This window comes from Lolium rigidum, chromosome 6 (assembly GCF_022539505.1).
Source record: "Lolium rigidum isolate FL_2022 chromosome 6, APGP_CSIRO_Lrig_0.1, whole genome shotgun sequence".
Taxonomy (NCBI): Eukaryota; Viridiplantae; Streptophyta; class Magnoliopsida; order Poales; family Poaceae; genus Lolium; species Lolium rigidum.
In genome coordinates, this window is record NC_061513.1 from 269274674 (window position 1) to 269301214 (window position 26541).

General features: G+C 43.5%; 1 protein-coding gene across 1 annotated transcript; it reads right to left on the reverse strand.

Annotated features, from left to right (window-relative positions):
• Positions 1 to 4812: 4812 nt before the first annotated feature.
• Positions 4813 to 8717, reverse strand: LOC124667119 (serine/threonine/tyrosine-protein kinase HT1-like). Its single transcript, XM_047204447.1, has 3 exons — positions 7966 to 8717; positions 5709 to 6164; positions 4813 to 5382 (listed from the first exon to the last, which is right to left on the reverse strand). Exons 1-3 carry the CDS (start codon positions 8350 to 8352, stop codon positions 5116 to 5118), a joined length of 1110 nt encoding a protein of 369 aa, XP_047060403.1. The 5' UTR covers positions 8353 to 8717; the 3' UTR covers positions 4813 to 5115.
• Positions 8718 to 26541: the final 17824 nt, after the last annotated feature.

The following is a 26541-nucleotide window of genomic DNA, read 5'->3' on the forward strand; positions in this document are numbered from 1 at the left end:
GAAACTGAATTGTGCTACCTCGACACATGGCAATCATAAAAAACAAAAAGGAGACAAAACTGGAGCAAGCCCAAATGCCGCAGTCATAAAGGGCTAGCCCATAGAGAAGAAGTAACTAAGAAATGATTCCTGCATGGTTGCAGCCATGAACAATGCAGGAATGAGAATTAACTAAAAGGGGCTTCCAAATTACTCGCACCATCTCGCTCTTGGCAAGGTCAACTATCTCAGATTTTTTCTAGGGATTGGCGACGATTCGCTCCGTCATCGTTCCGGATGTCTCTTATTTCCACGGTTACTTAGGTTCCTATTGTTTCTTCTCCCATCTTCTACCCGATATGTGTATGTGATGGCCTCGCCAATTTAACGTCCTCCTATGCTAGTGCTGGTAATATTAAAAGAACAATTTCTACCACGATCCTATAGTAAATGAAAATACGGAGCGTACTATCTATATGGGCAGAGATGAGTGGTTTATATAAATAAGAGGTAATGGTTGCAAAGTACTATATTCGTGAAAATGAGGTCAGCATACCTCTTATTTTTCCCGTGATATGAACCTAACGAAGTTAAGATAATTATGGTTCCTTTCTAATCCGAGCCTAAATTATGTGTGTAAGCTCCAAAAGAAAAACTAGTCCTGTAAATCACAAGACCATAAAACTTTCATCTCCCTGACCATTGCATGGTTTTAATAGATAACCTGACCTTGGGTTTCCAGAAAATGGAATGCCCGATCACCAGCGATTTTTTTAAAAAAAGTTCTTGTTTCGTTATAATGCAATGAAACGAGATGCAATTTCTAGTGAGTCTGAATCCCTTTTGAATTCTCTAAGTTGTAAGCATGTTATTTGAATGGATAAATGCAGGAGGGCATCATAAATAAAGTGATTATGAGTAAAGAAACCGAAAGCAATAAGTACTGAGAAACACCTACCAATGGATGTTTGAGTTGCAGAGCCATGACTCCTACCTACGAAATTTCCAATTCTAGTCCTCATATTTCATATGTGCAATACCTCACGAGGAATTTAGTGGCATATTGACGTGTTTGTTCCCGGACTGTATCAACTGTAATTATATTTTGTTCTTAAGAGGCACTCTTGCGTGAATATGTGGTTGTTTATTCCCGGACTACAATTCTGATACCTTTGCATGTGTAATTGTGTATGGGCTCAAGGAACAAGAGCAAAAAGGTGATGAATGAGTTGGAAAATCCTCGGCATCAATGCTTTGCTAGTCTGCTTGTTTCACAATGTTTTGCATTTCTAGTTTCAAAAGAAGTGGAAAATACAATATTATATTTTCAACATGTTTATATGACTTCCAGCTATGAGAGTCCATCCCACAAGTTTCTACGAGCAATGACCTCTCCATTCTTTTGGAATAGATAATGTTGGGGAGGATCTCCTTGCCTCCTGCATCGGTGATGAACGCTGTCTTAAAATTCATTCTCAAATGGTGGCAAAGGCATATCAAATCCAAACATCTGGATTACAATATGAAAATGAAATTATAAGCCAAAATACCTACAACGCAGAGAGGTTCTTTGGACAATAATTGAGTTTAATGTGTGAACATATTCTTTGTCGTCATGTACAATATGTTCTTTCGACAATAAACATAGTGTGCATGTCAAAAAAATGATGTTAGTAAGGAAAAGAGAAAGACATTTTGTAGTCATTTGAATAAAAGCCTGACGGCGAAACTTCAAAAAAAAAAAGAGAAAGAAAGGCAAGAACTAGGATTGTCATGAGCCACATATACTCGTGTCTTACATATTACACACTACATGCACTGTCACATCTGTACTCCGTTTATTCCCGACTTCTCAAGTTGTTATGATCTGTCTCCCTCCCTAATGTCGCCTCTTCCTGTGTACACGATCTGACATATTTTTTACATCTTATTGTTATCTCCTCGAACTGTACATGTGACTTCCACACATCTAATGCAAGCTAGTGCTGTCATACAGTCAACTATATAGACACCCCATGAAAAATAAGAATGAGTAAATATGTCCGTTTTTATCGCTTATCATACCTTTAGATAAAACTAGACCTTCTTGGCCAATTGAAAAGCGTAATAATAATCCATTTCTAGTATTGCATCCATGATGTACAAAAGACAATCAGAATCAATTGCTAATCTAAACCATTGTAGTCTTGACATCTCACTACTATAATTTGCATAAATTATATTTTGCAAAGCAATGGCTATGTTAGATCTTAAGTGATGGCAGTCATAAAGAATAAAAAAGGAAGCGAAAGCGGAGATATCCTAAATGCCGCAATCAAAGATGGACTAGCGCAGAAGAAGTATCTAGGAAAATGATGCTCTTGCATCTATGAACAATTCATGAACGGCAAGTAACTAAAAGTAACATCTTAATTTGTTGCAACACTTCACTTTTGTCAAGATCAACAATCTCAGTTTTTTTTTTTCTAGTTCTCCCTGAAGACCTGCTCTATCACTGTTCCCAGTGTCTCCTATTTCCACCGGTCCTTACTTTCCTACTGTTTCTTCTCTTATCTTCTACCTTGTATTTGTATGTGATGGTCTCTATATAATGTCCTGAGCTAGTGCTGGGTATATTTTTAAAACTACTGGTACCTATATTAAATGAAAATACGGAGCCTACTATCTACTGTGGCAGAGATGTGTGGCTTACATAAATATGGGGCAATGGCCAATGCCCACAAAGTATTAGTGAAAATGAAGTCAGAATACTTCATGTTTTTCATAAGGTGAATGGCATGAAAATGAAGGTTTCTAGATGTTCATTTATTTTTGCAAACACTCGTTGAGATCTGTATATACAACTTTTACTTTTCAGGTCAGCAGTACATCAATACTAGAGTATACTTTTTTTTTCCAGTTTTTTGGTGCACCATAAATGTCTAATTTGATTGAGTTTCAAATAAGATACTCCCTCCGTCTATAAATAGACGTTTTAGATTTGTCTAAATTTGGATGTATCAAGATTTAGACAAACATATATTTATAGACGGAGGGAGTATATCATTTTACATATGTTGGAGAATAATCTTCGAATATAAATTAAACAAAGTCTAGTAGTACTGATGTGTTGTTAACCTGCAAATTTTCGAATTTAAATGTTGTGTTGTTTTGGAGAAACAAAAAAATAAATCATGTTCACAACAAACACCATAATTCAATTCAAAATCATGTCAAAAAAAATTCAATTCAAAACTCACATTCAAGAACTTAGATACGTCGTCATCACATCAACATGGCACTTTTCTGATGATTGTGACTCAAGCGAGACAAACTCGTCAGGGCTAGGGGAATCCTGAAAGCCCCGGAAGGTTTCACTGAATGATTCATGGTCAACTTCATGACGGACAAATGACTGAAGATCAACTTCAGAAGCTAGAAGACAAGATACTAGCCAGAAACCGTTTTGCCGCTGGTGATATGTTTTCCTCACTTCCTGTTCAGAACATGCGCTATATTTCAGTTCAAAGATGAATTCCTGTGCAGTGCTCGCATCTGTCGACATGGCACTTGTTAAAACCAGCGAGAGTGAATGCAGTTATGTGTCAAGAATTAGGAATCGATTTACATAGGTCAATTACAATTTCAGTGCAATTACAAGCTAGTTCATGGTTCCTTCACTGAGGATTCTGCAATAAATGGCATCTATAGATAATTTAAAGAGAAATGGGTTGATATATCTTAAGTATAATGGTAATCATAAAGGACATAAAGGAAGCGATGCCGGAGCAGGCCTAAATGCCGCAATCATACATGGGCTGGCTTATACAGAAGAAGTATCTACGAAAATGATGCACACAGCATCTTATTGAGTTGCAACAGTTCATTTGTCACAATCAAGAATTTCTGTTTCTTCATGCATCTCATCGACACCCGGCTCTGTCATTATTCCCGATGTCTCCTATCTCCACGGGTTCTTACATTTCTACTGTTTCTTCTCTCAACTTCTGCCTGGATTCCTGTATTGCTACTGTTTCTTCTCATCTTCCACCCGTAGTGTATCTGATGCCTCTGTATAACATCCTAAGCTACTGCGAATATTAAAAGAATGACTCGGCTGCTACTTATATTGAATGAAAATTGAGCCTACTATCAAGCATCACTAAGGCAGAGATGCGTATCTCATGATATACATAAATAAGGCAATGGCCATAAGCTATCATACTCCCTCCGTCCCAGATATTATCTAAATTGAAATATATCTAGATACTAAATAGTGTCTAGATACATCCAGGCTAGAGAGTGTCGTCGTTCTTTTAACTGACTCAAATTAGTATAAGGGCAGTGGCCGATTAAAGAGACGGAGGAGTACCTTTCAGAGCAGATGGACTAGCAAAAGTAAATTCAGAATACTTACCTTTTCTCATGAGATGAATGGCATGAAAATGGAAGTTGGTAGACATTCATTTATTTCTGCAAACACTCAGTTGACATCCGTACATAAAAAGTGATACTTCACAGTTCGGCAACACATCAATACTATAATAGATTTTTTTCTGTAATTTTGGTGCACCATCATAAATATCTAATATGATAATAGTTCAGAATAAGCTATATCGTTTTAAATATTTATGTTGCAAAATAATATCCAAAAATAAAACTATAGTGCAGATGTGTTGTTAACGTGCATTGTTTCAAATTTAAATTTTATGTTGTTTGGGATAAGCAACAAAAATAATATGTTTAGAACAAATGCAATGTTTCAATTCAAATCTCACTCTGAAGAGCTTGCATACGTCATGCATCAGATCTGCATGGCACTTGCTCAAAGCAGCAAACTGGAATGCAGTTATGTGACAGGAACCGAAATCAAGTAGGAATGAACTTAGGAAGAGCTCAATTATAATTACAATTTCAGAGGCTAGCCAATGGTTCCCATCACTCAAGTACTAAATAGCATCGATAGATAATCTGCAGAGAAACTGCTTTGTCATATCTAGAAGCTTCAATGGCATCAATTAATGGATAATCATAAAGAAGAAAATGAGAATGAAATCGGAGCAAGCCTAAATGCCGCAATAATAGAGGGGCCGGCGCATCGATAAGAAACTCGCAGGAAGGTGCATATTATACATGGTGAAGAAGACAATCCCAGCATCATGCTTTGAGAGATGCGGATCGTCGAAGAGATTTGCAGCGAGGAAAGCACCGGAGAAGGCTCTGCTGGTACTGTTGGTGCTGCAGCGGAGGCGGTATGTATGACACGAAGAACGATGGATCCTCATCCAGAGCTTCTTTGTAGCTCTCGAGGACTGAAACAATGTCATCAAACTGTGGCCTTCTATCTGGGTTGGTCGCCCAGCACTGAGATATCAGATGGCTCATGGCTAAGGGGCATGAAGGAGGCAGTGGTGGCCTTGCATTCTGCCAGTAAGATAGTTACAGAGCTTGTGAGGCTATGATACTTAGCAGATAATTCATGTTCCTTGTACAGTAGAATTTGAATTTGTGGGAAACTGGCAACTTTTCAGTCATGAGAAAATCACTGATAGATGATTATAAAAATACTCCCATTCTCAAAATGGACCTAAGTTGCTTGGTGTACTTCTTCAAGCACGATCACATCAATTCTACCCTTGTACAGTCGTATGCCACAAAACCAAATTATTATCTAGCTAGAGTCTTGGAGTGAGAACCTAACATCCACACATATGCACATGCAAAGAAAGTGGTGCTTGAAGAAAACATACCTTCAGTGCAACAGCTATGGCAGCCTGCTCAGGAGTCATCTCACTGAATGGAACCAACGCTGTTAAAATCTCCCACAAGACAATGCCGAAGCTGTATACATCAACTTTTCTTGTATGACTTTTCTCTTTGATCATTTCTGGAGCCATCCACCTATAAGTCCCTGTAAACCCCTTGCCACTTCCACACTGCGACTCTAGACATGAAATCCCAAAATCTGCCACTTTAACTGACATATCTTCCCCAAGAAGCACATTCTCTGACTTCAGATCTCTGTGAAGTATCCCCTGCGAGTGGAGGTAGCTCATTCCACGAGCAATGTCTAACGCTAATTTCAGGACTAATTCAATAGGAACTGAATAAGGCTCTTGCTGATGCAGATATTTCCGGAGGGAACCACCTGCCATGTATTCTGTGATGATACAGAATACTGGTGGTTTCTTACATGCTGCAACGAACTGCAAATGTAACAGGTCAGATAATACTACAGACCAAAGAGAGTCTTAAGAAATGAGTTAGCATGAATAAGTAGATATACTCATTATTTCATTTAAATACAACATGGAATGCAAATAACATTGCTTAGGACCTTTTTTATCTAACAGATCTTTAGAGGAATTAAAGCACACCATGCAAACAAAATCAGACCATTTAGAAGCTGTGTGTAAAATCACATAATGATAACAGTCACAGTCAAGGTCCTAACTATCCAATCTTCTCATACTGAAGCACCATAAAATATTGACAATCAACACACATCAGATCCTTGCATCAAATGAATCTAAGTTTCTTCTAAATTATGTTCATCTGTATTTGTAACTTTGCATTGATCAGGAATGGCTTATCTGAACAATTAAATGAAGTCTATGGATCAGTTCAAACACCTATGCGGCAACATATTTCACATGGACAGCAACATATGATGACTGTCAGGGATACACATAGAAAAATGGTACAAAACAAATAAACAATGTTACAGAGATCGCAAGAAGGATCAAATTCAGACAATTGTTTGAGATAGATTTAGTTTCTTGCAGAACTTTGCAAACCCCAGTGAAAGGTGGGCACCCAGCTTCATAATGACACTTCTGATTTTTCTAGCATGCTCCAGTTGATTAAGCAAAGTGAGCTTTCTCCATGTGACTTGTGGGGTCAAGTGAGACAAGTAGGCACTTAGTAAAGTGAAAAGCTTGAAAGATATTTTATCTGTACATGAACTATCACTCTCTGGGTCGATTCTCGTTATTTATAGATAAGATGCACTGCTATCTGCATCTAAAAGCAGCTAAGAGTTGATGTCATACATGGTCCACCACCCACTTTAATTAGAAAACTAAGTGTCTAAGGTTAACGGTTTATCGTCTATGGAGCTGTCAATGAAAACTCATCAAGCGTTGTGCAACACTAGTCCGAAATATTCCGTTTTTTACCATATCGAAGAAAAACAAAGGTTTTTTTTTCTCCACTACAAAATTGCATATATGGAGCTGTCAATGATATGAACTCATGAAACCTTCTGCAACACTTGTCCCAAATATTCCAATTTACCACCATCAAAGAAACACAAAGGTTGATTTCTTTTTTCTTCACTACAAAACTGCCTTCAGCGCACGACTAACAATATATGTGAGGTGTTCTGATGCATGTCGGCACTCATACGCATACTGTACAAACAGGAACTCTACTAACATCAGCCGGCCAAAGTACGAAGTGCTATTACCAACCAAAAGCTGCACTTTATGGGTGGAAAGTACATGAGAATAAAGACCAAGGCAAGAAACAATCCTGTCTAAACATTTGTCACACCAGATTCATAAATGTGTGAGATTTCGCTGTCACGGACAATCAATCACTACATAAAATTGAGAGGAGAAGCTTGTCTGCCATGTTCTATTCTTTCCCTCTGCCTCAGGTTATATATAGTGCAAAGAAGCATGAATCATCTTCTCATTCTAGACCTTATCTTGTCTTTGCTACCCTCTATGATTTCCCACAACCCAACCAAAGAAAGCATAAAGCTTGCACCTTTAATGTGAAGATCGGTTAGCCTAGCAAGTCCTACAGCCTAGCGCACGCATGGGCAGCAACAAAGGAATCACACTAAAAGATACTCTAAGATGCGAAACAGATGATTTATTCAGATTGAAGCAAACAAATAATTCAGTTAACCCGTGACAAGAAGAACAGTTGTTAATTTGAGGGGACAGTGAAAGTGACAAAGTAAAAAATTGGTAGGAAAAAGAAGGGACAGGTGCATACCGAGATGATGTTGTGGTGGCGGAGGCGGAGGAGGAGGGCGACCTCGGACGCGAACTGTCGCTCGAGCTCTGCGGCGAGCGCGGCGTCCTCCTCGGGCTGGCTGACCATCTTGATGGCCACCTCGCGTCCGGCGTACCTGCCGGAGTAGACGCGGCTGTGCCTCCCGGAGGCGAACTTGACCCGGATCTCCAGCTTGGAGAGGTCGGCGCTCCAGAGCTCCTCGTCGCCGCCGCCCCGGATCTTGGCACCCGGCGGCGCCACCAGGTACTTGGACCAGGACACCGCCTTCTTGTAGTCGCCCAGCGACAGCCGGCGCTCCAGCCGCCTCCCCTGCCCGCCATTCCCCCCGCCGCCGCCGCCCTGCTTGAAGCACTGGAGGGTCTTCATCCTCACACACCACGCAGCGACTGAGTTCTTCTCGCAAAGAGAAGGTTAGATCGATCTTTAAAGCGGCGGGAAACGAGGCGTCGGCGCCCTGATTTTCCGCACGTCCGGTATGTAATCCGAACTTCGCCGCGACAGAAGGGAATAGATTTCGATCCGCCGCGGTTATACCGGGGATTCTTGCTGATCTTTATCCAAGGCTGCACATTTCTGCACCGAGCGCCGACAGGTCCGTGCGCCGCTCACATCCGAAGAACCAAGGCACGGTGATGCGCTTGGAGCTGGATGATTCGGTAGTATGAAGGAGGATACAGAGAGGAAGAGGACTCGAGAGGAAGAGAGTGATGGCTATGGAGAGAGAGGGAGAGCAGCAGAGCAAAGTGCCAAAGAGCAGCGGGCAGAGTAACATGCAGGTTCAGTTTTGGTTTGGCAGCGATCGACAGGGACGGTGAACAGTGAACAGTCAAGACCAGGTCTAGTCAGTTCAGTTACTGAGAGCTGGACACGTATTGACGGTGCAGTGCAAAAAACAAAACAAAATTGGGCAGCTCGGTGCAATGCAAATAACTTTTCTTTTTGGACCATGTACATGTAACAAATGAAAAGCTGAAATGGATTTATACTAAGTTAAGGAAAGTACACAGTGGCGGACGGCAGAAAAAAATTAAAGGTGGGCACACCTAAAAAGAAATATACTACTCTCTCCATTTATGATTAAAATTTACTACCCTGATCTATATTAATTGCCACTGATATAGACGTATCTAGATATACTTTAGTAATTCTACGTATATCCATACTAATGACAAGTAGTAATACGAATCGGGGGGAAGTAATAAATGTATCCAATATTACTCAAATTAAGGATAGAAAAAGGATCTCCAATTTTGGGGTGAGCCACGACCCATCAAATTTGACTCAGGAGATAAATCTTGCTGGCGAGCATATGAGGTGGCGATCCAGCGGGCACATGCGGATAGAAATTTCAGTCGGAGCCATCCTAGTATAAATTCAATTTTTTGAATCATTTTTCTATTCAAGTATGAATAAGTTGCATTGAAATTAAAAAATAGTACTCCCTCCGATTCATATTAATTGCTTCAATATGGATGTATCTAAAACTAAAATGTGTCTAGATATATCCATATTAGAGTCAATTAATATGAACCAGTAGCTCCACTTAGCTGCACATGGGCCCGCCCCTAATTTGAACCACATCTCTCTTTTAATGGGATGAAATAACACGAGAGACTGAGTTTTAGTTTTGATAGTACAAAACGTGTGAGCTTGTGTGATTTTTCGATGCTAAATGTGGTCATACTTCAAACCTGATTCTACATGTCACCACTATCCTACAAATGAATTTGCCTCCTAATATATTGACAGAAATGAGAAAATTCGACAATAGAATGGTGGGTGCAAATAAATTGAGTTGGCTTTGTTGTGGCAAAGATGATCCTCATGTGTGCCCTTATGCATTTGATTATCTTCCTCGGGGACGTCTTAACACAGTCAGATAAGAGGCTAGAGAAGCATGGTACATGTTTTTAGTCGTGCATTGTAAGTGATGATTTTATCTCTGTCCTTGAATTAAGACGGGTGGCTACTCACACGCGTAACATCGTCGGGGATGATGCTTTTCTATTTCATATGAAGGACCCCTTTGATTCATAGAAATTGTGTATAATTTTTTTTTAAGATTTGGATCATACTGAAAATTTTGTACATAAGCTATTAGCTTAAACCTCATAAAAATTGCTTTGCTACAACCATACTCAGTTCATCTTTTCGTAAGATTTAAGTGGACACAACATCTGTAATCCTATATCTTTCTTATTTATATGTTGTTTTTATCATTCTTCTCTGTTGTGATGGCTGGCCACATGATTCGTAGCTACCTTGGTAAGCACGAGTAGGATAGGATGAACATCATACGTACGGATAAATATATGCCGGCATGGCATGTGTGGATGGCACCACTTTGAGCAGCATGCGCATGGGGAGCAGCAGTGTTTAGATCCAGCCTGCCATCACGGGCACAATTTGGGCAGCATCGCAGGAATGGATGCAGCGCAACAACTCACAATAACTTGGTCGATTGATCGGTTGGGTACCTGTACGTACAGTTAGGCAATGGAGATCCAGGTTAGTTAGACTGCAGATCAAACAAGATTAGGATACATATAGTACGATCCTGCCGTACGGTTACGGTACGTACTAGTACAACTTGCAGCGCCGGGACCGGTGGATCGGTTAAATTATTGTGAGATGATGCGATGCTCCATTGATTGCTGTCGCGCCTGTTGGCGTTTGTTTAGCAAAGCACAAGTATCTTTAGAGAAAATACAAAATTAACGAGAAATTCAAATCAAAGAGTGGAGAGAAGGTGGCCCTGTTGTGTATCTCCATGCGCGGCGGTATGCCCGCGAGATGTCTGCTTTACCGGTGGGTCCAGGACACTGCACAGTGGGCCCGGGTCATCTGGTTTCTTTGCTTTTGTCGGTGAGGCCAGGACGGCCGTATCACCCATCCGTACAGCCAAGAATAGTCACCAAATTTTAGCTCGAAAACTAAGGGCATCTTCAGCTGTTTGCAATGGTGCGGTTAAAAAATAGGTCTACCCCTCCACCCAGCGGTTTGATGTGGAATGTTCGAACATATTAGCTGAGATGTAAACGTGACCTAAATATGCGTCAGGAATGCGTTTCCGTGGATACGACACCGTCAGCACACGTGTCCGCGCCCTTCGTACTTGTGCTCACCCATCAGCGACCACGTATGCTTCGTCTTTCTGCGCACTAGTATTGGCGAGAGGCGATGAGCAGCTTTCTGCGCCGCGTTTGACGTGCCTTGCCTTCCGCGCGCATGCGCTGGTGGCGTCGTTGCAGCTTTAGCGCTAGGGCAATGAAGCTGAGGCGCGCCATTAACGCTGCTAGACTCTGGTCAGCCTTTTTATGGGGCACCGGTGGCGGACATTTCCTCGCCCACGCCATTGCCATCGTCGTAGTAGTCGCCACCCCCTTTTTCCTGACCTAAGCCGTTGGGGATACCCTAGACGCAAACAAACAATTTTAATCCGAACACCATTTCCATGTTCACGATATGACGCAAACGGACATGCGCGGTCACTTTTCGCGTTCATTTTGTATCGAGCCGCTGGAGATGCTCTAAGCGCTTTAGATTGTCTATGCAAAACTCCTCATGTACGGCTGAAATCGGTAAGCCGCTTCCTTTTTACTAGTCTCACTTAAAAGGTCTTGAAAAGCAGAAAGAAATGTGCTCTTTCTACTACTACTACTGTTCCCTTCGTTTCTAAAAAAGTTTTATAACTTTCTTCTCATTTTCTCGATGCGGATAATTCTAGCTAAAACATGTTTATAAATTGTGTATCTAAATAAAGATGGGAAAATTCTACAGCTAAGAGGCTCATTTTCTCCAATTTCTTCTCTGTCTTCAGCTATAGTATTTTTAGAGTCTCTTCGAAAGCTCCGGCCCAAACCAAAGCCTCTCTCGCCGACGTTGCTGGTAAGAGATGGTGGAGGGGAGGCGCCGATCTCAGTAGTGTAGATAGTAGGGTTTGGCTTGGTCCCATAGTGGTGTCTTGGAGTAGGTCGCTGGATCCTTCAGGTCAAATCTAGCGCGTCCTGGCAGTTGTGTTCTTCGTTGTCCAGTTCCGGTGGCAGGAGTTGTTGCATACGGGGAAGATGGAGCTGGGCATCTCCGCAAATAAGACCTCGTGGAGCTTCTCTGTTCTGGTGTGTTGGCGCGGCGTTGGACGGTTGTTGCTGGTGTTCTCCGATGTGCTTCCAAGGAGGAAGACGGAGGAGAAGTGTTCCAGCACATGCTCCTTCAATAAGCGCGTCCACCTCCAAGCTAGTTTCCTCTATGCTCTGCTCACTCTCTTGGCTAGGTGTGGCGGCGAGGGGGAGGGAAATGAGAGCATGGTTGTCGCTGGTGTCAGAAGGTGGTGGAGAGATGGTGAAGCTGCTAAAGGCAGAGCTTATCAGTGACGGCAAGATCGAGCCCAAGCTACTTTTGGCCAAGGTGAAGGCCGCTCCGCGCTCCGACGTTCCATTTGCCGGAGTATTTTCGTCCTCTAGGCCGTCGAGCCTTTGCGGAGGATCTACGTACCTCAACCTCGGTGCGACGCGGCACACCAGCCCTGCCCCAAGTGGCCTAGTCCCGGACGACAAGGAGGGTGGCCGTTTCTGCAGGTCCAAGATTTTTGCACGTTTTCCCATTTCTTTCTATGGTCATTTGAAAGATCGGCACTTGTTTATAGTTCTCTTGCAAGGTACCCTGTACTCCTCTCACGTTTATAAGCACGCGATTTCTTTCTATCGAGTTAGCATTGTTATATGTTATAAAAATATCGAAAGTTCGATGTTCATTTTCTAATATAAATTTGTATTATATAGTTCTAACTATATAGTAAATTCGACCTGCGACGCGTGTCCTACCTTGAGTATTGTAAACCCACCGCTTTAATGAATCAGCTTCTGGACTTCGAGGCCCTTCTCTGTTTAAAAAAAAGTGGAAATCTATTTTAGAAACGAAGGAAGTACTAGAAGTTAGGGTGAGTTAAACATTTCTCCACCCCTATCGCAATCGCACCTCTCCATGCATATCCCTATCGTCATGTTGCATGTGCCCCATATCCATCAGCCCTCCAAACCAATCACATGCAAGGTGCAATCATTCGCCACATCGTTATTCCCTTTCTTCCAAGAATAATACTGATAGATAGTGTTTGCTAAAACAAAGAATTATATTGACATCTGAAGAAAAACAAACACTGCAACTTAAATACTTCGTAATTTATTGTAGACACGAATAAATCTACATCTAAAAGATGTCTATATACCTTTGAATCTAGATATTGTTAGGAAGCTTTTTAGAAACAGAGAGAGTGCAGAATTATATGCACGCACGAGTACCTTCCGTGTAGAAAATAGGTCTTGGCCTAAACTGCTTGCAAGAAATTGCACTGACTCTTAACGATTGCATTAAACAATATTATCCCTGTGATTATGCGTGTTTGTTCTGTTCATCATCATATGTTTGTTGGAAGTCACTCTAATGAAATAAAAAGAACCATCCCGATGAGGTGCGGAAATATGGAGCTTGAGCTCTAGTGATCTCGCTTTTTTAGTAGTATATTAGTATATAATTCAAAAACCATGCATATAAAGATGATTTCTATTCGCCTGTACTTCTTGTTAAAAGTACGATGTATTCTCGGGTGCACAAAAATCATGAAAATCTGGCTCCAAATAGGCGTTCAAAAAATCTATTTCGGTATTCACAATAGTCTTTATCGGTGTAGTTTACATCTGCAAGAAAAAAAAGTAAAGCGGACACTCAAACATCTAATTAACATTAAAGAGTTGCCGACAAAATTAACGTTCAAGAGTAACTAATCGTCCGACACATGTATTAGACGATATGGGGCGTGTTTGATAGCATGTGCCCGAATTGTGGCTCACTGGCGCAGTGGTGCGAGTACACCTACGTGTCCGGAACGAGCCACGGGCCTGAATTGACATGTTGTTTGGTAGGTCAGGCTGCATCGTTTGGGTCGAAAAGGGTTTTCTGTTTGTTTGCCTGCATCAAACCCCAAATCTCGATGGAGGTGAGATTAGGTCTGTTTGGTACCATCCAGGCATGTCTAAGGTCATCTCTTCTCTACAACTGGTAGCATTACCATGCTATCACCTCCCATGAAACGGAAATCAGTTTATGAGAGTTGCAGACTAACGAAGCTATCAGTTCACGAAATCAGCCCTAGATAGTACGAATGGTAGTTCATAACGATGCTTCGTAGCTACTACGAATGACGGTTTATCATCACGAGGTAGTTCAACATACGGAGATCAAATTGGGGTTCGAGAAACAGGGGATCAAAGGGGGTTCTTCTTCTTCTTCTTCACTTCTCCACTTCTTCACTTCTTCTTCTCGGATGGTGGTTTTGTCTCTGACTTCCCACATTGCATCTTGCCCACTCTTGTCTCTTCTCCTTCCAGGCATCATTGTCGCATGCATCGACGCCATGGCTGGTCTCTACCTCATTAAAAGTGACAACCTCTTCGAAGAAACTCATCCTCGCTCCAACCTAGTATCCAACTGTGAAGAATGCAGCAAGCAAGCTAGGACCAGCTTTAATTGAGTGTCAAAAGTGTGAAACGGTTTCTGGTCAAGGACCTTGAACCTGTTCTTCAATGCAGCAAAGGCTCTCTCAATGGTGACTCTAAGGCTTGAGTGTCTCATATTGAACAACTCTTTCGCATTCTGAGGTCGGTGCCTGGGAGAGAACTCGCTGAGGTGGTACACCTTATTTTCTTGAAGGGAGGTAGAATACCAGGTCGGCATGCATATCCAGCAACTCCAAGGTAGAACTTACCCTCAGGGATTTGTAACCCATCAGGCCTTGACAAGCTGTCGGCTAGGATGCTCGCATCATGAGCTGAACCGAACCCACCCAGTAAGCACGTAGGTGAACCTCATATCGAAATCCACAGCTGCTAGCACGTTCTGGCTGGGATTTCGGCTAATGGAGAGGGTAACCGAAGAGGGAGGTTACCCCTACCTTTGCCACGCAATGTTTCTGGGATTTCGGCTTCTCCCGCCATGCCGAGGCTGAGCACCCGCGCGAACGGCGTTGTCGATTTTCGTCTCGCCATGACCTGTCCTCTGGAGAAACTATCAAACTAGACGTTCCTCCCGGGCCTGTCTGGGATGCTTTAAAACCCGTGCAATGAGACAACACGGAGGAGCGCAGGTAACTAAACGGTTCAAAAACTATGGGACACATGCGAGCCAATGCCAAACGCGTCCATAGAAGCAGGCTCTATGCAGAGAAGAAAAGACACATCGATCTTTTTCTTTCAGTTGGTTGCACCAAACAGAAGAATCTGAGCAAAGCGCGTCTAGAACAAGTTGAGCCAAATTATAGCGCCTGCACGGCCCCAACATGGTAAAGATGGACAATAATGCACGGCCGGCCGGCCGGTGACGAGTGGCGCGAAAAGATCGATCGATCACAGATTCGCAGCCCTCTACTGCTCCCGCCGTCTCTCTTTGGAGTCCGGATGATGTGATAAAACACGGAATAGGCGGTGTACAATAGTGGTGAAAGAGAAAGGGACCAGGAGTGCAGAACCCAGCGTTGCAAATTGGTAGTGCGCCGTACGAGTATGGAGATGTTTCCTCTTTCTGTGTGTCTTTCCTTTTCCTTGGATTTGCTGTTTTATTTTGTTGCAAAACACGGTACAAATGCATATCTCTATGAGCGTCGGCACATCATATCTGTATGATCGAGTAACTCAGGGAGACAAAATAAGAAACTGATCCACTAGATCTTAAAATTGACGGAACGTCGCCTCCTAATATTGCTTCGGCGATCATGAGACGTCCAAGTCTTGAGTTTCTCATTTTATCAACGGAATGTCGCCTCTCACCAAAAAAATATTCCAACTTTTATGACACACCAAAGTGTCAACCCCGATATTAAAATTATAGTACACTATGATGCGGCTGATCTGGGGCGGAGGTGATATCACAGCCACTCTTCCTATTCAAGTTTTCTCGAGATTCGGGTGGTCCCCACATAAAAAAGAATCTACAGTTGTCATGTGTGTAAAAATAGAAGTACTCTTGATAGTACTGCATGTACTATTTAAACAAACTTGGAAGGACTTTATAAAACTAGAACAACATATGCAGGACTACATAGACATAATGTCCGGACTACATGCCCAAATAATATAGAACTCTATAGATGTAATTTACGAAATAACTTTTAAAATATTAAATATTAGATTCATTTTGAAGAGCTCGTCGCGAGGAAGTCTAATATGAAAACAGAACTCATTTGCATTTGTTACGTGAAAATTGTGCTAGTTTTTCAATTAGTAGTGCATTTGCAGAAGGAAATCTTCTAAAGTGAGTAGTCAAATATATGGGACCCAAGAATGGATATCACTATGCCATGCAAGGGCCCAGATTTCAACTCTGCCCTATATCAGCTTCACCACCTTCACGAATGCATTTCCGTGGCACTGTACTCTTAGAGCATCTCTAGTGGTTCCTCTAAATGAGGTCCTCTATATCTCCATATAGATGACTATCTATAAAGATTCTTTTTTAGATGATCTCAGTTTTTCAGTGGTTCCTCTATATCTAGGACATCTAAATTCTCTCTCATATAGTTTAGTAATATTTCAAACAACAGCAATTCAATCACATTTCAGTATAGGCAATGCAATTCATATTTCACTATACTACAGAAACTAGGAGCACAGTCCAAAAACTAGCAGAGAAGATTGTCCCGTCCAGCGCCGCCGCCCAGCGTCGGGGTCCGATTTCGGCCGCCGCCCAGCGCCACCACCGGCCCCGCCCAGCGCCACCGCCCTCCCTCGATTTCGGCTGCCGCCTTCGATTTCGACCGCCGCCCAGCGCCATCACCCTTCCTCGATTTCGGCTGCCGCCTTCGATTTTGACTGTCGCCCAGCGCCGCCGCCCAGAGCCCCCGCGACGGCGACGGCGACCTCGCGGGAGACGCTCTCGCCTTCTTTGGTCTCCAGATGCGCGCGGGAAGGAAAGCACGGGGCAGCAATTTGGTTTAGATGGCCGTGGCTTCGTCCTCTATATTTGGAGGATGGAGCGAGGATATGGGAGCTCCTCTAAATTTAGAGGACGGGATAGAGAGACCACTGGGAGTCTTTTTTTGCCTCACGACCATCTAAATGTCTTTGGATGGCCCTTTAGAGGAACCACTAGGGATGCTCTAACCATCCAACTACGGGTTGATGCGCTTTACAAAAAAACTAATCCCTCCAGTTTTGATGAATACGACTTTTTTTCTAAGTATCAAGAACATATGATCATATAGATATCACATAATATATACTTCATAGTGCATCTAATGACATTGATTTTAAATTATACTCCCTTCGTTCCTAGATATAAGCCATATAGTGTTTTGAGAACATTCCAGAATATAAGATTTACTGTGTTGCCCTACATGAATGGACAATGTTTTTAGAGATTTGATTAGGTTTCCTTAGCTTATGCAACGTCCGCTATTAGCTCACGTCAATTGCCTAGGGTTAATCCCAGCCAAATATGGTGTATTTTCTTTTTAAATATGTGTTCCTTAATTTTTGTGCCAGAAACTATATGATTTATATTTAGAAACGGAGGGAATACATGTTAATGATTATTTCTAAAAAAATTACGTAGTTTGACATTAAAAAGGAATATAATTCTTATTTGTTAGGATGGAGCATAATACATATGTTGACATTAATTTGCGATTGTTAATGTACAGAATCATTAGAGCATCTCCAGTCGCGTCCCCCAAACCGTCCCCCAAAGCGATTTGGGGCGCGCCGGACAAAAAAAGCGTTCCAGCCGCGTCCCCCAAAGCCCTTTTTTGTCCGGCGCGCCCCTATATGGTGTCCGGCGCCCGAGCCCGTCCCCGTCCCACGGGGACGCACCGGGGACGCCGGACACAACGAAAAGCGAGGCGGGGAGTGGCGGGGCCGACCCGTCGCCGGCACAATTAATTTAAACCTAACCGTCGCCTACCTCGCGACGGAAGTTATTGGCGCGCAGCGACGGTGCAGCTCCCGCAGAGGGCGCAGCCGACGCGTCCCGTCGCGCCTAGCTTCGCGTGCCGGCGTTAATGAGCGCCACCGCTCCTCCGCCTCCCTCCGGCCTATAAAAGGGGCGCCTCTCATCGTCCCTCTCACACACAAACCCTAGCGCCTCTCTCCCAAACCCTAGCCGCCACCATCTCTCAACAAGACTCGACGCTATGTCTGGTAGAGGCGGAGGCCGACCTCGCGGCCGCGGCCGTGGTCGTGGTCGTGGTCGTGACCGCGGCACAGCTGAACGCTCGCCGTCGCCTCCCACGCCGTCGTCTTCATCGTCGGAGATGGACGTGGAGCCGGACGTCCTGTTCGAGTTCGTCCACGTCCTCAAGGGCGACCCGCGCGGCATCCAGAGGCTGCCGGACTCCTTCGCCGAGTACGCCGGCGGCGTACGCCCGCGCACGATGCATCTGCGGGAGCATTCGTGCGGCCATCGCCGGTGGATCGTCAAGGCGATCTACGACGCGCGCGGCAAGATGTACCTCAACATCGGCCGGGAGAAGTTCGCGCGCCACCACAGCCTCGAAGCCGGCTTCATCCTCGTGTTCTCCTACTTCGGCAACGAGGACATGAGCGTCAAGGTCTTCGACGAGAGGCGCTGCCTCCGGGACTACCACGTCGACAGGGACGACGACAGCGACCGACGAGGAGGACGACTGAATGAGTGTTGTTTCTTCGCAGCGAATACGTGCACGGAGGTTTCGCCTGTTCGCCTCATCGGTAGAACCAACAAGGGCACCATCCTCCCGCTGGATTTTCCAGCTTAGGTGATCGGGTGTGCCCTCGAGTGTTCTTTCTTAGCAGCGAACACACGAAACCTTCGATGCACGGCCTAGTTAGGTTTAGTTTCTTTGCAATATTTTATATTTGTGTCCACCATGGTTCAAACTATGTATTAGTTTGTGGAAAACCATGTTCCAAACTGTGTTTTCGTGTAAACCACGTTCCAAATTATGTATTAGTTTGTGGAAATTGAAATAAAAATGCCGGAAAAATTATTTTAAATGTTTGGGGCGGCGTTTGGGGACGCGGGCCGGGAGCGACGTCCCCCAAACGCGGCACGAACGAAACACGTCCCCCAAACGCTCGATCCGGCGCGGTTTGGGGGACGGTTTGGGGGACGCGACTGGAGATGCTCTTAGGTTTGTTGTGTGCACATTCGTTACAGATTGATTTCCGGAACTTAATGAAACTGTATGATACCTGGTACTCGCTGAATTCATAGGAGAGATCTCAAAGCATTAAACAGAGTGAATCTCAGTAGTATCATGCATGCCATGTTGGCAAAAATCAGATGTGGCGCACCAATTAATGAGGTGAAAGATGGGAGTGGTATCATAATATGATACCGTATCATATATAGCACGTCAAATTAGAAAACTTAATGGCAAACACATCATCTACACAAATTTGCATTGAGATTCTACAAAACATAAAATATGATGATACTACTACCTTCGTTTCAAGGAATAAGCCGTCCTCATTTTACTTGTTTTTGTTTGACCATATAAAGATTATTTGTAAGAAATTAGCATCATTAGAAAGTGCTTTTCAATACAAACTCAACGGTGCTAATTACATATAGTATAATTAAGATTTTGTTGCTCAATTTTTATGGTCAAAGTTTGACTTGGAATACATGTGCGCCTTATTCCTTGAAAGTTCGTCTTGAAATACGTGTGCGCCTTATGGTCAAAGTTCGTCTTGAAATACTATCTTATGATACAATGTATTGTAGAGTAGTATTATAAACTAGCATTATATGCATGATACTGATGTATGATATTGATGTATGATATTTTCCATTGTAACTAGTCTAAACATGCACAGGATGTCACGCATAGACAGTTACATTTCTCGGTAGTACATGCAACAGGCTGCATGCATGTATGCATGCATGATTACTACTCCGTATATATGTGGCATGATTCATTCATTTTTTTCACCCAGGCGTACGTTGTGGGGATTGGATTTAGAGACGAGTAGCACACAGAGACAGACAAGCTCTCGTGGTATGTTGCGCCATTCAGGAATGGCTTGTTCGAGCCTCTGGTCTAAAGCACATGCACGATGCATGTGCATAAAACCAGAATTAAACTAGGCTTTGGGTTGAGAACAATATGGATCAAAGTGATTTTTATTTGTAGTTTAGTACCTGCCATCCAGCAACACATATTTGTCATATCGATCAAGGGGCACGCCTAAAACTGTGTCCATCTAGGGGTGTCCAAAATCTTGCGCGGATAGAGAACTAATCGTTGGTTGGATGGTTAGGAGGGTAGTAGACTAGTAGCATTCTCAGCCCACCATAGTTTAAATCTCAGATTTGACACTTTGGTGTCTCACTAAAACGTGGGATATTCTTCAGTGGGAGGCGACGCTTCCATCGACAGCGAGTCGGTCTTGGTGACTTCATCAATCTCAAGATTCGTAGGATGTACTATGTTTCGCAAAAAAAAAATCTTTGCGTGGATAGATGGAGTGAGTGCCTAGGACACCACAAAAGTGATCTCGGACATGTGTTGGTTTTTTTCCATTTTAATTATTTAATTATATCTATTTATCATCATTTATATTCTACTACAAAAATAAATCCAATAGTTGATTCAATTTAAAAAAATATAATTTACAACTTGAGTTTTGCTTAAAAGCACACAAATTGGACAATTAGATTTGATATCACAAACAGGAATAAACAAAATTAACGTTGCACTTTGACATATTAATTCGAAATGCACATTGCCACACAAATCATCACTAAACAACTACTAGAAGCACTGATAAACTACTACTGTTTTGGTCAAAGACCCGGTCAGCTGTCAGTTCGGTTACCCCCACCCTCCTTGACTGAGAATGTCGGACACGTATTCACGGCATGAATTTATTTGTCATTACAAATGAAAAGCTTTTTTGATATATAAAATCTGGTAAATTAAATCAGATTTCTCGATGCTATCTTAAGATGTTACATTGTGTGATGTTTCGTTGTTTAATATGGTGATACTTCAATACTGAGTTTGCATGCCATCATTGTTCTGAAAATCTATTGTACATCATGGAACTGGCTCTCGAGACTAATGCAATGACGGAACTAAGAAGATTTCACAATCAAATGATGTGTGATTATGAATTGAGAAATCTCGTGACTTGGCTTCATGCATGCAGTGGCGACGATGATCCTTCAAATAAGACTTACAATAGAGGATCCAATGTCTTCCCTCTTCCTATCCGACATCGGTTGTTACACTCGCATCATCACCCCCCCCCCCCCCTTTTTTGTACCGATTGCTTTAGAAATCTTCACTGGATTTTCTCTCTCCCGATCATGCACATCTTTCGCATTCACAGTCTGCTTTTATAATTTAGCGAAACTTATACATACAAGGCTTGCAAAATATTTACGATTATTAGGATATATTTTTGCACCTTCTCTGTCTCGTAGTTACCGTTGAGCTAAATGCTATATTTCGGTGATCCCGTCTGAATGTACAACAATTAATATGAAATGGAGGGATTATGTTTACCGTACCTACAAGTGCACAACTTGCAGGATAGGGCCCGATCGATTAAATTATTGGAGGATGACGGGATGCTCGTTGATTGCTGCTGTTGCTGTCCTACTTGTTCGTTCATCAGTAGCAAAGCAAAGGTATCTATCGTTTATGATAGGATAATTAATGGGAATCGATCGGGTTTCTATTCAAATCAAACAGATTAGGAGAGAAGGTGACCCTGCCTGTTGTGCATCTGCACGCACGGGGGTATGGCTATGAGGTGGCCGCTGTATTGGTAGGTCCAGTTCGCTAGGTTTCTTTGATTTTGTCGGTGAGGCCAGGACGGGCCGTACCTCATATCCGTACACACACACTCTCTCTCCCCCCGTCTACTGTACCTAAAAGAGTATTGTTCTGCAAATACCTGTTGGAGGTAATTACATGTACGTAATAATAGTACTTATGTGTACATGTGCAAAACGGCTCCTGTACGGATGAATTTACATAAGCCAATTCATTTTTATTAATTAGGCTCACTTGAAAGGTCTCTCGAACATCAGAAACAAAGTAGGGTTAGATAAAACATATTTTCCACGCCAGCCAGTGGACAGATATCGCAATCGCATCTCTGCACATCCCCATCCCCATCAGTCATGTGGCATGTGCCCCAATATCAATCACGCCTCCAACCAATCACATGCATGCATGGTGCAATCATGCGCCACATTGTTATTCCCTTTGTGATATGCTAGAATGATACTAGTAGTATTTTGTTATTTTAAGAAAAAGAATACGCTCCAATGCATGTATTCCAGTTGGATTGTCACAAATGAACTTCATGCTCAACCTATAATACCTGCATGGAAGCAGATTTCCTTTTCTTTTACCGTGATCCCGCTGTTGACCTTTTCTGTTATTTCATTAAATCCTCATATGCGTTCCTCGAATCTTCACCAAGAAAACAATCAAATTTCTAACCCCAGCCCGACACATGAATTTTGGGACACCATCATTATTGTCATGCATGTATTTCCTTTTCAGCGAGCCATAGCCAATGTGGGGGAAATGACAGCAAAACTAAAGGGGCCATGATAATTAGGGATTAGTGTTGGGAGTGCTCAGCTCGGGACGGGATCCTCTAACGTTGAGTACCAAAGTCAGGTAAGCTACAGTATACTGACTTTTCTTCTTCCAAATCATATGATTAATACTAAAACGACTTAAATTATTTTACATAATACAAATTTATGTTATGAATTTAGAGTAATTACATACAAGCAAAATTATGGTGTAAAAAAACTTAGTTTAAACTTTTATTTCTACAGTAATTATCTACAGTGCATAGTAAGCTATAATTCCCTGACTTTGCTTCCTCATTTTCCCTGACTTGCCTCCTTAACGTTAGAGGAGCCGGTTCCCTCAGCTCACTAGAGCAAGGTTGGCACTGCATGCTCGATCGAGATTGCAATGACAACAGCTAAAAACGAAGAGCTAGAGGTGGCGGCACTGACATGCGAGGTTAGATCAACAAAGTGGAGACTATGAAAAATATGATGCCAGACTATGGGCGTGGCCGCTATGATAATCGGAAGAACATGGTTGAGAATGAAAATAAGGATGGGCGATTGGCTCCATAATACAAAAGTCAAGTGTGATTTTAAATCAAACTAGTTGAATGCCCGTGCTTCGCCACGGCTCTTTATCTTGGGTTTAGTGTCACACATGTGAACAATACATGTAAAAATTAAGTACAAAGAAAAAACAAATTCACATGAATAATGTGATGAGGTCTAAGACCCCGTTTGTGGCCCGATCTTGCGGTTGACCCGAAATCCAAAGGGGATGAGGAGGGAGAGCGCGAAGAACACGATGAACACGAAGAACACGAGGAACTCACGCACGCACACCAACCCGATACAATCGATACTTACCCCCGTGGCTCGATGGACCACGCCAATAGAATCACCCACGGAAGAGACACGCGGTAGAATTCCGAGGTGAGAGATCGGTGAGGGAGATGAATCTAGGAGTGGGAGAGAGAGTGGTAGCACTAGAATCTCACACACCAAATCCAATCATCCAACAAGGGTAGCCTTGATACAAAGGGGATGAAACCCTAGGGAGACAAAGCTCAAATCCATGTCTAAGCCTAAATCTTGTCTCTAGAGGTAAGGGGGCGACACCGGGGGCTTATATAGGCATACAAGGCGACCTGGGTCGAAAAGGTACGAGTTGGTGGGTCAAACCCGTGAAATCCGGTCACAGGGCCGGTTGGACCGGGCCCGGGACCGGCCCATCCGGTCCACAACCGGATCCTGGACCGGACGGTGACCGGCGGGGCTTCGGGAGCCCCGGGATTGCTTCCGGATGGCACCGGTCGACGTTCCGGTCGAAAACCGGCCGGGCCGATCGGAGCCCGGTCGGACCGGGCTCGTGACCGGGTGGTCCGGTCGGAGCCCGGCCGACCGGGCTCGTGACCGGGCGGCCTTCCTCCTCTCGCCTCTTCTTCCTCTTCCCTCCTTCTTCCTTCATTCTTCTTCTTCTCTCTTCCTTGCACCATGGGAGTTCCTTCTCTCCGGTTCCTCGATGACTCTTGTACCTAATGACATGTAACGCACCGACATGAGGTAGCATTCCATCCAAGGTATTGACGAGGTCGAGTATCGAGAGGAAGGAGTTCACCTTGACATATATGGCGGGGGTTTGTGTTGTTGGTCCACTTGGGGGACTCCTTGGCCATGGTGTAGCGTCGATGATAGGCGGGGTTGCACTTGATGGTCTTGAGGCGTAGGTGTCCGAAGGCCACCCCGCATCATCTCCCCCCCCTTGGGGAAGAGTCGTCCTCGACTCTTGTTCCTCCTCATCTCCATGATGTGGCGAGAGATCCGAGATGAATTGGTGAAGGACTTGTATAGTTGCCCTTGTATCCTTATGGATGCTCGTCGTGGTGCGGGCGTCCTTGTTGTAGTCCATGACGGGTCTCCCATGTAGTGGTGGAGGGACAAAGTCTCGGTCGAAGAAGAGCATGGGGAAAAACAACTTGCGAAAGGAAAGCTTGTGGATGCCAATTGGGTGACCGGCGAACAAGAGGCTCTCAATCAAATACGAAGCATCAAGTCGTTTCTCCAAGAGGCATTTGGCAAAAATGGGAAACAAAAGTGTGTGGGTGTATCCAACATGTGGAAGGGTAAAAATTTGTGCATGTAAGAGTTGTATGGTGTCAAAAATGTGTGGTGTAGCATTGTCCCAATCAAGTGGAACAAACAAAAGGCAAGTATCGGCGGCAAAATTTGGGGCAAAATTGTTATGTGCAATGGCAAAGCGATGGAGACTTCGAACTTGGGAGAGTATTGTTGGCTTGAGCCGAGTATGAGTGTCCTCAAGTGTGAAAGAATCCATTGCAAATGTCAAAGATGAAATGAGAAGTCCAAAGAAGAGCAACTTTTTGTGTGACATGTGGCACAAGATGCATAAGTTGTCTCTCACATGTATGACATGGTCCTTGAGATTCTCGGAGTGTGTGATGAAAGCATCAAGACATACAACAATCATTGTGCCAACAAGATGTTTCAAGATAAGTTGCATAAGAGGCAAAAGGAGCGACGAGGAGTTGGACCAAACCGGAAACTCGACAAGGCAAGTCGGAAACACATGAGGGCGAAGGCTTGTGGGAACATACCCTTTGGTGTGATTCCCGCGGGTTAGGTCCTTGTTGGGGTAGCTCTCAATTGCGCGTTTCGTGAGCTCATGCTCCGTAGCGGTGGAAGTTGATGGTCGGGTACCTACACATGGAATGAGCAAAACAAAGAACGTATGTGCATGGTAGAGGAACACATCATCCATCATGATGTTCCAAGACTTGTGCACATCACCATTAGTGTCAAGCAAGATAGTATGAAATGCATGGCGATAGTGCAAAGGGCATGAAGGTGCATGTGTGGTATGTGGTAACTCATGATCATCAAAAATGGAGAAGGCTATGGGGGCCATCTCATGGACAATGAAATAAGCATTTTTGCATACCAAGCATAAGAAAGGTGAATTGTTCACAATCTTGGATGCAACGATCATGGAGTAGTGCAAACATTTTGGGCAAAGCATGCGGAAGCTAATATCATCATTGTCATTGCAAGCAATACATGGTAAAGAGCAAGTGGTCGACATATTGCAAGCAATGGTGGAAAAATTGAAGCTCTCATAGCATGGCATGTTCATGGTATCACAAGCAAGCAATTTCACATGATCAACAATGTTATCAAGCAAAGCATCACATGGGAAAGTGAAAGTAGCATGTGACGTAGCAAATGGGTCATCCATATCATGCATGCATTCATGAGTCATCATGTCCACTAGTGGGATCATGGCATCATCAACACCTATGTTGTTACCTTTGTAGGCCGACTCATTTGAGGTAGGTGTTGTGGAAGTAGGAGGATCCATGTGGTCGACATGTCCATCTTGGAGCAAGCATGGTGAGATATCATCATCTTCATGCACCATGTACATCGTCTCCATGAGCGGGAACTCGTCCTCCGTGGAACCTAGTGCAACATAAGAAGACACAAACGAGGGAGAGGTTAATGTGTTAGCAAATGCGGTGTCCTCCATGGACCTATCATCTACCTCTCTCAACTCACTTTGTGTATCACTCATGTCCTCCAAATGGAAGCACGCAAACTCACATATGGGGTGGAAGTCACTCAACTCACTATCACTCTCACTCAAGTGGGCTAAGTGGCTCTCATCCTCACATGGGATTGGTACCAACTCATCAATCAAGCATATAGGAGTAGGCTCGACTTTCTCATCTCCATGCGCTTCCTTGGTTGAAGGGAAAATCCCATGCTCAACCATCTCAACTCCATGCGCCTCCGTAGGTGAAGGGAGAATCCCATGCTCACCATGCTCAACTCCATCGCCTCCCAAGTCATCCTCAAGTGGTGGCATCTTGGAGACTTGTGTATTGAGCTCGTCGAAGTAGAGCTTCTTGGCGCTTGGCGTTGTGCATTGCCATGCCATGTGACCCTTGGCCTTGCACACCTCAC